Source organism: Schistocerca americana, chromosome 1, assembly GCF_021461395.2.
Source record: "Schistocerca americana isolate TAMUIC-IGC-003095 chromosome 1, iqSchAmer2.1, whole genome shotgun sequence".
Classification (NCBI taxonomy): domain Eukaryota; kingdom Metazoa; phylum Arthropoda; class Insecta; order Orthoptera; family Acrididae; genus Schistocerca; species Schistocerca americana.
In genome coordinates this window covers 863,827,825-863,842,533 of record NC_060119.1, presented here as the reverse complement: position 1 = coordinate 863,842,533, position 14,709 = coordinate 863,827,825, and the positions used below count along the sequence as shown (strand labels likewise).

The 14,709-nt window shown below is 38.2% G+C and overlaps 1 protein-coding gene across 1 annotated transcript in view; it reads left to right on the top strand.

The window, feature by feature from the left end:
* LOC124613857 (ileal sodium/bile acid cotransporter-like) overlaps window positions 1-14,709 on the top strand; it is a 200,767-nt gene that overhangs the window by 156,482 nt on the left and 29,576 nt on the right. The window contains exon 3 of the mRNA XM_047142586.1: window positions 13,846-14,202. Coding sequence (XP_046998542.1) covers window positions 13,846-14,202 — 357 coding nt within the window. The remainder of the gene's footprint in view (window positions 1-13,845; window positions 14,203-14,709) is intronic.

The following is a 14,709-nucleotide window of genomic DNA, read 5'->3' as shown; positions in this document are numbered from 1 at the left end:
CAGGAGTCACCTGTACTTTTTTCCAGTTGCTTGAGACTTTGTACTGGGTGAGAGACTCAAGTTGAATGCAAGCTAAGTAAGGGGCCAATGCTGTAGAGTAAACACTGAATTGAGTTAAATCAGAACCTGTGACCTACTTGATTTCAACTCTTTTGGATGCTTTTTTACACGAACAATGCTCATTACTATATCCTCCATACACGAGTTTGTGTGGTAGTCAAATTATGGCATGTTTATATGATTCTCCTGTGTGAGCCATTTCTTAAATACAAAATTTAAAACTTCAGCTTCACTTTTGCTATCTTCTGGAGTGACTGGATAGAAGCCTTAGATCCACTTAGCAATTTTACATAGGACCAGAATTTTCTCAGGTTCTTGGCAAGATCTACTGCTAAGGTATGACAGTGGTACTTGCAGTAAGCTTTGCGCACCCATCTTTCTGCAGACGCACGAATTTCTATTAACTTTCTTTCCATTGGCTCATTTACAGGTTCATTGTCTGTGCTTTAGCACTCAGAATCAGTAAAATGTTCAGTCCCTAAATTAAAGTCCTTTAGATCAGTAAACCTGATGTCATCTTCCACAATATAACATGTCTCACAATGATCAATATTCTGTATTCAACTTCACTGTAGCCTATTAAAATTACAAAGTCTGCTTTATGATCCCATTCTACTTTAAATTGTTAACATTAGGTTTTTTTCCAAACAATATCTGCTAAAGAGTTTTCTTTTCAATTATATTAGCTAAAGTTCTGTTTTTAAGATAGGCAGCTGCACAAATTACTACATGCAAAAATCTCCTATCTACTCTTGCTTCGGCTAACTGGCATCTTCAAATCTCCATAACTGACCTGTTGTGTCTTTCAACTATACAATTTATTTTATGTATTTAGGGAGGACAAGCATTTAAAATGATTCCTTTCTATTTTGTAAATTCATATACACTCCTGGAAATGGAAAAAAGAACACATTGACACCGGTGTGTCAGACCCACCATACTTGCTCCGGACACTGCGAGAGGGCTGTACAAGCAATGATCACACGCACGGTACAGCGGACACACCAGGAACCACGGTGTTGCCCGTCGAATGGCGCTAGCTGCGCAGCATTTGTGCACCGCCGCCGTCAGTGTCAGCCAGTTTGCCATGGCATACGGAGCTCCATCGCAGTCTTTAACACTGGTAGCATGCCGCGACAGCGTGGACGTGAACCGTATGTGCAGTTGACGGACTTTGAGCGAGGGCGTATAGTGAGCATGCAGGAGGCCGGGTGGACGTACCGCCGAATTGCTCAACACGTGGGGCGTGAGGTCTCCACAGTACATCGATGTTGTTGCCAGTGGTCGGCGGAAGGTGCACGTGCCCGTCGACCTGGGACCGGACCGCAGCGACGCACGGATGCACGCCAAGACCGTAGGATCCTACGCAGTGCCTTAGGGGACCGCACCGCCACTTCCCAGCAAATTAGGGACACTGTTGCTCCTGGGGTATCGGCGAGGACCATTCGCAACCGTCTCCATGAAGCTGGGCTACGGTCCCACACACCGTTAGGCCGTCTTCCGCTCACGCCCCAACATCGTGCAGCCCGCCTCCAGTGGTGTCGCGACAGGCGTGAATGGAGGGACGAATGGAGACGTGTCGTCTTCAGCGATGAGAGTCGCTTCTGCCTTGGTGCCAATGATGGTCGTATGCATGTTTGGCGCCGTGCAGGTGAGCGCCACAATCAGGACTGCATACGACCGAGGCACACAGGGCCAACACCCGGCATCATGGTGTGGGGAGCGATCTCCTACACGGGCCGTACACCACTGGTGATCGTCGAGGGGACACTGAATAGTGCACGGTACATCCAAACCGTCATCGAACCCATTGTTCTACCATTCCTAGACTGGCAAGGGAACTTGCTGTTCCAACAGGACAATGCACGTCCGCATGTATCCCGTGCCACCCAACGTGCTCTAGAAGGTTTAAGTCAACTACCCTGGCCAGCAAGATCTCCGGATCTGTCCCCCATTGAGCATGTTTGGGACTGGATGAAGCGTCGTCTCACGCGGTCTGCACGCCCAGCACGAACGCTGGTCCAACTGAGGCGCCAGGTGGAAATGGCATGGCAAGCCGTTCCACAGGACTACATCCAGCATCTCTACGATCGTCTCCATGGGAGAATAGCAGCCTGCATTGCTGCGAAAGGTGGATATACACTGTACTAGTGCCGACATTGTGCATGCTCTGTTGCCTGTGTCTATGTGCCTGTGGTTCTGTCAGTGTGATCATGTGATGTATCTGACCCCAGGAATGTGTCAATAAAGTTTCCCCTTCCTGGGACAATGAATTCACGGTGTTCTTATTTCAATTTCCAGGAGTGTACATCTGAATTTAAATATTCCTCTCTGTTGTTACATATCAATTTTTTAATAGTTTTACCAGTTATATTGTCAATTTAATTAACATATTTCACAAAACAATCTTAAACTTGATTTTTAGATTTGATAGTGTAGACTCCAGCATTCATCAACAAAAGTGAGAAAGTATCTTTCCCCATGCTAACTGTGAGTTCAGTGAGGCCTATTCAAATCAATATGAATAATACATAATGCTTCTATTGCTTTCAAAAGATAAATTGTGTATTCTATTTTCAGTACAAACTTTACACATCATAAACTCTGATTCTAAATTTGTTGGCAATCCATCTACTAACTGATGCTTACTCAGTGTACTCAGATCATTAAAATTTACACACCCAAGTGTATGACACCTCTCCCCCTTTACTGACATACTATTCTTACTTCTCACACTATTTACATCCATATCTTTCTTATAAATTCTGATTGTCATACAGTAGTAGAAGTAGATGTTTGTACATACAATTTCAGGCCATTGACTTAAAGAACAGGAGATTCATCAAAACACAAAAACTGGTTTACAGATTTCATTATAATATCAATAATATAATATACAGCACTGAATAATTACTTAATTAAGCAATCAGAAATTTTTCTTCAAAAGTAACAAACTTTTAAGATTAACAGTCCTAAGTATTTGCTCTCTCCTGCTCAAATTTTCAGGTTGTCATTTATGATGTCTTCTACTGAATAGTAACATTTCTGTACTAGTTATATAAGGATTTTTTCAGTGTTTCTAAATTTATGCTGAGAAATTCTCTTCCTTTCACTTTGTTAGAAATGTTCATACCCATATAATGTGGAGTTTGAGCATAAAGTTTTAAATGGTAGGTGGGCAGCATAAAATTATTTTGATTTCTGGCATTGTAATCAAGTTGAAAATGATTTTCTGCAAATAAATCAGGGTTACTGTGTACAAAGATAATCAGCTCATATGCGTATAGTCAGGGAACACTTAATATACTTAGATTTTTTAGGAGTGGGTGACATGATTTTCTTCACCCTACACTATGCATATTTCTAATGATGGTTTTCTGAAGTTTTAGTATGCAGCACATATGGTTTGAGTTACCCAAAAATACAATCTCATACCTTATTACTGACTCAAAGTAGCTGTGATATACTACTTTTCTTATGCCCTTACTGGTAGCATTGTACAATATTCTCATTGCAAATGCTAGGCAGCTATGTAATTTATTTGCAAGTTACTGTATATGTGATCTCCGTGATAGATTTTTATCTAGTTGCATTCCTAGGAATTTCACACAGCTAGCTTCCTGCAAATCCTGGTTTCTGTGACGGACCTGAATATCATTTAATTTTACTTTTTTGTTTTTAACTGAATCTTTTCCATGTTTAATTTTAACCCGTTTGAATCAAACTGAGTATCTAATTTTTCTAAAGTATTTAATACAGTTTGTGGAATTTGATCAGTACAGTTACTTTCAATGATTAAGGATGTCATCTGCAAATAAAACTGAGTGACACTCAATATAAGTGGCAGATCATTTCTGTAAAACAAAAACAGAATGGGACCTAAGACAGAACCTTGGGGTATTCCATGTGAAATGGTTTTCCTTTTGAAGTATAAGTTCCTCTCTCTGATGTTATGACCACTCTTTGTCTTCAGTTGGTTAGATAGGACTTAAACCATTCTAATACTGTGCCCCTTATTCCATACTTTTCCAGGTTACAGAGTAGCAAGAATTGACTCATCCTAACCTAACCTAACCTAACCTACTATCAAAATCAGGACTTTCATTATGTTTTAGTTCCCTATGTAGCCGTCTTTTCTTGTACTTGAGATTTTTATTCCTTCAGTAATTCACTTTACTTTATTTACTACTTTTTTATTATGTACAGTAAGGAGCAAAGTTTGATTAAAAACGTGTAGGAAGTTTTCCAAGAATTTTCAGAGCATGAAATACTATGACCTATACTCCACTCCATCTTGTTTAATCTATGATAGAATAATTTCGTATTTTCTTTGTTGAACTGACGTTTGGTGTAGGCTTTTTTCGAGCAAGGTTCTATTGTGTTTGGTAACTCTATAAACAGAGCGCAATGATCAGAAAGTCCTAAATCTAAACAAAACTTATTTGCCTCATTATAAGTGTAATTTGTTAAAGTATCATCTATACATGTTGGAGACATTTCGTTTACTCGAGTAAATTCAGTGATATTTGCGCTGAAACCCGATATTAGAATCATATAAATTAATTTTGTTGAGTTATTGGCTTCACTGGCTAGATCTATGTTGAAATCAGCAGTTATTATGAATCTTTTTCTTGTTTTCTTTTTGACGTTTTTGCAATAGACACGGGAATTTCGACAAAAAATGTTTCGTTATTTCTGTGCCTGGACTTCTATACACAGATAAGATTACAATATTTTGCCCTAGCTCTATGCATCAGCATTCAAATATACCATACATTCTTCATTAAAGGAATCGAAATAGAGTCTTGCTCTATATTCCATTGATCTTTCCACAAGTATGCACAATCCTCCTTGAGTTAAATTACTCCTACAAAAGCTGCTGGGAACGTAAAAATTATCAAGGTTACTTAAGATTTTGGTACTATCCTTTGTAAACCAGTGTTCATTCAAACGTACAACCATGATATTTGGTATTTCTGACAAAATTATTTGCATTTCGTTAAGTTTTGTTTCTCTGCCATTTGTGTAGTTTAAACTTAACCCATTTATGTCAAGTGCATTACGAACGAATTGTTATTATTTTTTTTTAATATTACTACTTACCGTACCGATCACCTGTGCAGTATACTACTAATAATTAACTTTGGTGCTAGGTACACGTTTTTCGCCGTCCGGATTAGATTTCTTGCTTTGTTTACCATCTCTTCTTCACTGCTGTTTCGCATCGAGTTCGTCCCTATGTGACTGAATATACCTTTGTAGTTTTCATTGTGATGTACCGCCGGGAATGCATTTTGTTTCATTGTCTGTATGTTCTTGAGGTGATAATTTATTTGATGTATACCTATTCCTGGGCGGACGTCAATTTTAGTATTCGGCACTTCAACGTTTTTAATTACTGAATCACCAATCATTGAGAAGTCATTTCTGGTGCTTTGTTTGCCAAGTTCTTGATGCTTCCTTCCTTTGCTTTTGCTCATTACTGCAACCCACTTATAGTTCTTTCTACGCGATTTTAGTCATTATCATCACTTTTTTCAGTCTTCATATAGTTTTTAACACTTTTAGTGTGACTGTTTTCTTGTCATTTTCCTTCACTGATTCACTGTTTCCACGGATCCATAAACGTTTATTTAATAGTTTCGCGTTTTCTTGCCTCAAGATTACAAATTATTTTCTGAGAGTCTCAATGTCAGTAACCTGAAAATTTCGTTTGTTGAATTTATCATGTTGAGAAAATCTTCACGTTCATCAGTAACACAGTCACAGCATGACCATCTAATATCGTCATTTACGAAATTTAAATTCACAAAAAAACATGGCTCTGAGCACTATGGGACTTAACTTCTGAGGTCCTCAGTCCCCTAGAACTTAGAACTACTTAAACATAACTAACCTAAGGAGATCGCACACACCCATGCCCGAGGCAGGATTCGAACCTGCGACTGTAGCGGTCGAACGGTTCCAGACTGTAGCGCCTAGAACCACTCGGCCACCCCGGCCGGCTGAGATTCACATTCGCACACTTTTCGTGTAACCAGATGTTACATTTCACACAGAGGTAATCACAGGTTTTTTGCATTCTTTACATGTTGAGTTGTTAGGAAACTGCTTTTTAGCTGAGACTGAAGTGTCGCTCCATTGTTCTACCGGCGCCATCTTGACTCTGCTTTCTGTTATTTTAGCATAGTTAATCAAATTTCTGTCCATCTCTTGGAAATAATAAATACATTTTTCATTACAATTAAAAATATCATTATAAAATGGAAAATAATGATAATTATATTTACATTTTTGTAGCTTGCAAAACTTAACTGTCCACAGCTTTTGCATTCAAGGGTCTTTTGAAGTTATGAACTTAGAACAATAACTGTCGTTATTAACAAAATGCTCTGTGACTCTACTATCTAATTACCAGTAAATTTGTCCATTGCCTCTCTACTCAATATTATTACGTGCCCATTTTCTTCCTTTTTCCTTTCTCTAGGCTTTGTTGACCTTCCGTAGACCTTGCGGTTTTCTTTCTTTGGGTTTTGCACAGCCCCTTCTTTGGCATATAGTTTTGTTGATTTGCCTGTTCCAGGTAGGAGGGACTGATGACTTCACTGTTTGGTTCCTTTATCATTAAACCAACCAACTGAACAACCAATTTTAGTGAGGGCTTCACAAACTGTGTTCTGTGGAACACTGATGTTCTGTGGGAAGTGAATAGGTGTTCTCCAAAAAAACCATTAATAACATGGCGTTTGTTGACATTTCTGTAATATTTTTAAAATTTTAATATTATTTCTCTGTTATTACTTACACCTTGTGACTGAAGTAATCACCAAATAAAACACGTTTTTCTCAGTTTCAAATAAACAAACTGCTCTACCAAAATACCAAGATTCGCAAAGCATTCCATCAGAAGAAAAATTTAGAAACCCATGCCTCAGCGTCTAATTTGTCAAACTTTTTCATTATCACAGCTGCAGTTTTCTTATCACTCAAGAGTTCCAGGTGATTGTTCCAGATTGTTACATAAGTGTAGTTCAACATGGCCAGATTTTCCTCTTCCCCAGTATCCTCATTGTCTATTCTCTTTTTTGTCCTTGAAGCCATGGTATGGCATTTCTTCATTTTCAGCTATGGTACATTTCCATTCACCATTTCCAGTTTCCATAGTTTTCTCCATGAAACACTGGTATACTGACGTCCATTTTCACAAAGTACACATTTTGAATAACAGTCTTCCAGCTTCGTTCATAACCGACTGCTAGTATTGGGTTAAGCCTACTGTTGGGTTAGGCGCTCATCATGTAAAAGATTGGTTTGAATGCCACAGTGCTTTACGAGCCATGACGATGCTAGACCATTGCCTTTCTCTGACCTCTGAACCCAATAATTTATAAGACCATCTTGTAAGGTAACAATATATTTAATTGGTATTGAATGCTTTAGTTCTCTCTCTTGCTCATCCCCCTCTCCCCCCATGCCTGTTTGTTTCTGTATCATTTGTTATTAACAATCTTATTGTGACACTTGATTGTCGAAAAAATATGCACATTAAAAGGAAGGATAAGCTAACAAGAGCAAATTTTGATGCTGTAACTTCTACCTTTTATGCCTCAGAACATACGCAAACCAACAACTGACATTGGCACCTCCATGGAACTGTTTTATTTACACTGATTATTGGATAATGAGAATGGAGAATTGGCAGTCAGTGAAGATAGTAACTGTAAACTGGTAATGGCAGTTTTTTAATAAAAAAAAAAGATGCAGTTGTGACTTAAAAGTATTTTCAGTAGTCAGCAATCACCGAATTTGTGGTCATTCAGTGGAAAATAAAACAAAATTGTCTGATTATAGCGTCCTTCATTATGCTGTTAACATGTATCTCAGTTTTCTAAATGCCATTAATATCTGTTCCTGTTTTAAAATTGTATAAATTTGACATGCCTGACACGCTGCTACAGATGTGCTCTCTGCATCCATGCTGAGGGCGGCTTTTGTTACGGCTGTAGTGCTCACCAAGTGCTGGTGCCTTGCTGAGAGTTGGCATTCAAGGCGATGAAAAATACTTGTCATCTAATTTTTCAAAAACTATTAGGTGAAAAAATTTTATTTTCACACACTCAATTCAAAACTGAATTTCTTTTCGCTATCCACCAGACTTACTGTGCTGCATCAAACTGAGTAAAACATTGCATGAAATTTTAAAGATTTTTCGGAGGTAAAAACACATTTGTAAACTGTGTGTATGGTTGATTTCAGCTCTCACATTGCAATTAATAAAATACAGATAAGATATCGAAATTTTATTTAAAACTGATAGCAGAATACTATCTCAGTTCGTTCTCAAGTTATTGGGTTTTATATCCAGCAGTCAGTCATGTGCAACATGTCCATTCACTTGCTTGTGAATCTCAAATCGTGCTCATAATAATCTTAATATCTCATAAATGATTCAAGGTATCTAAATGAGGTTTTTTGCAAATGATAGCAAGCAGTGAGGCACATATGTTGCATGCTAAATACTCGAAACTTTTTTTCGTTCAGATAAGTAAGTAATTCATCTACAGCAGTAAGAGGTTGGCACCTGAGGACTCATACAGATGCCCATAGCACTGTAGGAAAACCCAAGCAGTATGCGTGTACAAGTCCACAGCACCTCAAGAGCATCATAGCAGGACATGCATACATGTCCCCAGCAGTGAAATGATGGTAAAATATGACCCTTGAGCAAATGAAGTACTACTACCACCTCTACTACTACTACTACTACTACTACTATTACCTCTGTTTTCATATAAATTGAAAGCTGACATTCTATCTGTTTAGTTTATACCAGTTTTGTTCAGTTCTCTAAGCAGTATCATTCACTTAAACGCCCGTTACATAGCTTCTGCAATATTTAAATATAGACCACAGATATAAACTTTAGAAGTCACATATTTGGAAGCACTTGCTTGTCATATTTGCCAGATATTTTTATGTTTCTCTCATGTTGCTTCCTCTTACACCACGAGCTTTGAAGAAATGTTGATTCATATAGCAGACTATCTATTAATAAGAAGGTGGGTATAATACTGATGGGGTTCGTTGCCAGGAATGCTGTTGTAGGGGAATGTTCAATTACTGGAGAATATTGGCTTTAGGGAAGTACTGAGAGAAGAGAAAGGTTTCTGGAATTCTGCAATACCTTTCCACTGGTTTCAGCAGATACTCCTTCAAAGCTAGAAAGAAATAATTACCAACACCACCACCAGTCTTCAGCCATTCCCATCCATGCTTCTCCTTTGTTTTCTAGTGCCATTTACTCATCTTCCATTAGATTGTCTTCTTGATATTTTACCCTTCTCTAGGAATTTAGTACTGACCTTGCTTCTTCCATGTCTCCCATCCATTCAGCTCAGCACATGTCCCCCATAAAATTTTCATTACAGTCTTATTTACATCTTCCACTCCAGTCTGTTTCCTGATCCACCTGCTTGTCTTCCTGTCCCTCTTAGCAGATTCCAATATGTATCATTCCATTGATTACTGAACAAAGCTAAGTGTTCTAATGGTTTACTCATTAAAGTCCGAACTGGTTATAAACTAGTCATATTAGAAAAACTTGAACCTTAATTTTGAAATTCTGTTCAGTTTACCAGAAGCATGGAGCTTGATAAGAAATTTCCACACAATCAAAACTGTAATTAGCAGCCCTAGTGGAATTTTTCAGATACTTGAACAGTGAAAACAGAGGGAACTTTGCTGATGATTCGGTTCTGTTTGCTTCTAGTGCAGATCATTTTTAGTAACTAAGGTAACAGCTTAATAGAACATACTCACAAGGAGGTCTGAAAATCAGTGGTAATAGGGCTATAAGAATGAATAACGCATACAATGAACATAATACAGTATAAAATAACAGTGACAGTGAAGTCATAGAACTAGTTCATGAGTTTTCATATTTATGTGATGGCAATGCATGGGTGGAAAAGAAAAGAAATAAACAGAATGGCTATCCTGCATGGAATAGCATAGGTCTGTCCAGTCTGTCAGAAGGATAACAGGGCAGATGCAAAAAACTGCAGGCCTATCTCAATCAGAATAGTTTATTGCAGGATTTTGGAATAAATTCTGTGCTCATATATAAATGACTTCTAAAGAGAAGTAAAAAATTTCATTAGGCATCAACACCAGTTTCACAAGCACCACTTGTATGAAATGTAATCTACTCTGTTGGTCATGCACCCCAGAAGTTTGCTGGTTACTGTTCACCTGGGATATAAATTATCTGTTCAAGAATGATTTTAGCTCTCTGAAGCTGTTTGCAGGTGGCACAGTTGTCTGGTCACATTAGAAAATTGTTGTAAAGTGTGAGAAAACCTGAAGATACTTAGTATTTTATGTAAAGACTGATATCTCAAACTCAGCATGCATAAATTTAATGTAATGCAGGTAAATTGATGATAAGCCCTGGCTAATTTAAGTGCTGTGATGAGAGTAGCCTCCCTTGCAGACAGAATTACTAACACCTTTGATGTAACTACACCATAAACAGGTTGGTGTCCTTAAATTTCTGGCATTTGCAAGTTGCGATGGAAGACTGCTTGTCACCCTTGTTGATGATTTATTTGCAAATTCAACCTTCCACTTTGCATAGTGCATAGACAGCATTTAATGAGACTCAAACTATTTTCCATTCACTATCATGTCAGGCAGAAGGGAAACAAGTTTTAAGACAAGTTAGAAATGAGAGAAACATCGGTTTTTAGTAAACAACCAACAGAGATGACATCTTGTACATGTCCTCTGCTCACCACATCATGGCGTTTTGCTGTGTTATTTGCTAGCAGGATTATCAACTTGTTTCCATTATCTCTTATGTTAACATAGCATTTGGCAGCCAAGCAGGTCTGACTGTATCAAGCATGTTGCAGAACAACATTTATCAATTCAATACACTGACAGTTCACTCTAAGCTGTAGAGCCAAAGGGGTACCATTCTTTTGTTGAATACATACAGCCCCCCCCCTCCCCCCCCCCCCCCAAAAAAAAACAACTAATGTGGTGAAAAGTTTACAAAGTTAAAATACGTCATTTTTAACATAAATGAACTAATCTGGACAGTTCTGAACTTCAGTGCCTCTGTGTCACCCAGGATGAGATATTCAGGGATACACAAAATTCCATTTCTTACTTTGAGGTGTTAAATACTGGTGAAGACTGAGAACCTTGAAAACAAAAAATATTTCTTATTTACAACGTTTAGCTCTTTTGAACCAAAGCAACAAATTACTGACGTATGCATGTATGTCAGTAAATCTCATAATCTTTTGCCAATGACACACTACACATCATTTTAACATTAATAATAACATTGTGTAAAAGTAATACTATAGGTGTCTGCAAAGTATCTAGTTATTGGCCATCAAAAATGTAAAGAGATAGATTTTAGCAAAGAAGTGAGCACATTATTTTAAACACTGGCAGCAATTCAATTCAAACAGCATCACAGACAAAGGATAGGAACATGTCATACTGAACAAATTATACCAGGCCTCAAATGAAAATAGTGCTATTTTTGGAAAAATCACTGACAGAAATTACTTGATGTCTGTATTTAGCGTGACTGACAGTGTGTTGTCAATATGCAGCCTTTTGACTGACATGGAGCGTGCAGTGCTTTGCCAGTAATGGAAATGTATTTCATGAATGGAAGACATGGTTTCATTTATGGACCCAGAGGGTGCTTAAAATATCCTCTTCATTGCAATCCTACAGAAGAATGATAACTTCTTAAATGTCTTAAATGTATGCAGCATCATTGATTGATTTAGTAAAATTAATCATCACCATATTCATCTCTATGCCACATGAAACTATGCTGCAAATATTGTATTGCCGAAATTGAAGAAAGCAGTGCTTTAATGAAGGAAATACATTACAATGATTACAATGTGACCAATAAAAACTTGCACCAAACATGGGATTCAAATGTGGATCTCCTGTGTTTAATGAGTTCCCATCTTTACAAATTACTTGAGCACACTTAGTGAGCAACTCAAATTCTCACAGCCAAGTTAGTGTACTTCTACTTCATGTGTATGAACACTCAGGAGTGTTCCAGTAACTAATGAATACCACAATAGAGGGAATGGTTGGTAGGAGGATATGGTTTAATACTTCTTCAGTGCAATATAACATTTATTTAACAAAAAACATTTATTCTGAGAGAGTTTGAGCCAACACATATGAGACTGAGAATTTTAATCAGTCAAAAAGTGCTCTGGCTGCCTAATTGGTAAAAACAACCATTTCTTTGGTAAAAACAATCACTTCTGGAATGTGGAAGATCTGACTTCCAATCCTGTGTGTGAAAAGCAATCATAAATGCAATGCTGAATATTTCAGTATGGTTGCAATATGACATATCAAAATATTCAGTATTGTATGTGTGACGTACAGCATGTCCTCCTAAATGCTGAGGAGTGCCACAACTTTCACTCATATTGCTACTGCCAGTATAGCAGCAGTCTATTAAGTTCATTCATCCTGCCTCGGGCATGGATGTGTGTGATATCCTTAGGTTAGTTAGGTTTAAGTAGTTCTAAGTTCTAGGGGACTGATGACCACAGATGTTAAGTCCCATAGTGCTCGGAGCCATTTTTGAACCATTAAGTTCATTCAGCTTGCCTGTTATGAATACTAATGTAAAACTGAAATAAAATTTGTGGACCATTATCTACTTGGGACATGAATACACTGAAGCTGACCAAATGACCAGGGTGTTCTCAATTTTTTTCACACTATATAGAAAGAGTAAGGTAACCACTTGTCCATGTTTTTACCATTGCTCAAATTAACGGAAATTAGATTTGACTGTTGCCACTCATTGCTGGCAATTAATTGTACAGACTGACTCAAAATAGACAGAAGCTAGAGCTCCGCTATAGACTCCAAGTGAGATCATGTGTTCTTCATAATAAAACAAAGATCATCTGCTGACAGTGGCAAGGAATATTACATGAAATGTATATGCCTGACATACACACTCACAAGGTCACATTATTGGAATACTCTGGGCATTTTTCTTTAACACACTGTTTGATAAGTGTCAAATTATTAAAGTCAAGATGAACATTTGATTTCAAGTGGTCCATTATTTTGCATATATGATAAATAAAATATTGATATGATTTGGACTCCAAGTTAAGTTGCAGATCTTTCCTTAAATGGTGATTATAGGAGTTGGTTCCAAGGTTAAGGGACAGCTAGGATGTATCATATTAAATATTACTACGCCTATAAAACACTATCATTTTCAGACTAACATTTAAGTTTAAGACACAGATTTACATTCCTCTAACTTGTAACTAGGGTAATGGTATGGTCTAGTGGGCAGAGTGCAACCTTCCGGCCTTGAGGGTCCTGGGCTCAGTCCCAGGTAGGAGTGGGGATTTTCATCATTCCACTACATTTAGGATGAGCCCAGAGCCAGTTATCCTGCTATCAAATTGAGCACTTGGGATCTTTCCTGGGGGTAAAAGGTGGCTGGGGCACTGGACTTGATCCTCTCCCTCCTATGCTGTTGTGGGGTATGAAGGCTGCACTCTACCTGCAGTCAGACCGGAAATCTGCAGATTATGCACAACAGATTTTACTCTGGTTTTACTAATTTGTAACTATGTTCCGCTATCTTCTCATGGGAACATTGTGTTAACTGAGTTGTATAGGTTGTGTATTATGTGTATTATTGTGTAAATGGATCTTTGTTTTTACCAGTTGTTGCAATTCTTACTGGTGTTACAGGTTACACCTGAGAGTACACATTACACACTTCGAACTCAGCACATGGGTGAGGATGGTGTGTGGTCATCAGCATTCGAGGTGTCAGGTGTATTTTTAGGACATACAACTATGTGGCTGCAAATGCACAACAACAGCGTGGACGGTCCACTGATGCGCCGGTCTCCGCCTGTGCCCGTCACTGTGGTGCGCCCAGACCGTGCCATTGACCACGCCTTCAACTACAGTGTTGCCATCCTTGCATCCATCATCTACATCAATTTTGGTTGCGCACTAGACATTGCAGTGCTTACAAAGACACTCCGCAGACCCATAGGACCTGTCATTGGCCTTGTATCACAGTTTTTGTTTATGCCTCTGGTAAGTGAATGTAGCTGCTTGTGGTAAAATGTTTATTCAGTATGAAATGTTTATTCAGAGATGTGAGTGAAATGCTTATTAGGTACATGAAAAGTACAGTGATTAGGAGTACATAACTCTTCATGTACAATCGTGTAGACATAATCACCTTTGTATTGTCATGGACCTATTCCTCAGTACTGTGAGCATTTCAGTCATATGTAAATTTCCTGATGTTGTAGTTTTAACAAACGTTATTGTACCTAGTCACTATAAAGCGTACATAAGAAACAAACATATATATCTAGTAAATTATCTAGTTGCTGCTCACCATATAGCGGAGATGCTGAGTCGCAGATAGGCACAACGAATAGGCTGTTACACAATAAGCTTTTGGCTAACAAAGCCTTTGTCAAAAATAGACACCCCACACACACACACACACACACACACACACACACACACACACACACACACACAAACACAAACACAAACACACACACACACACGCAAACGCAACTCACACAC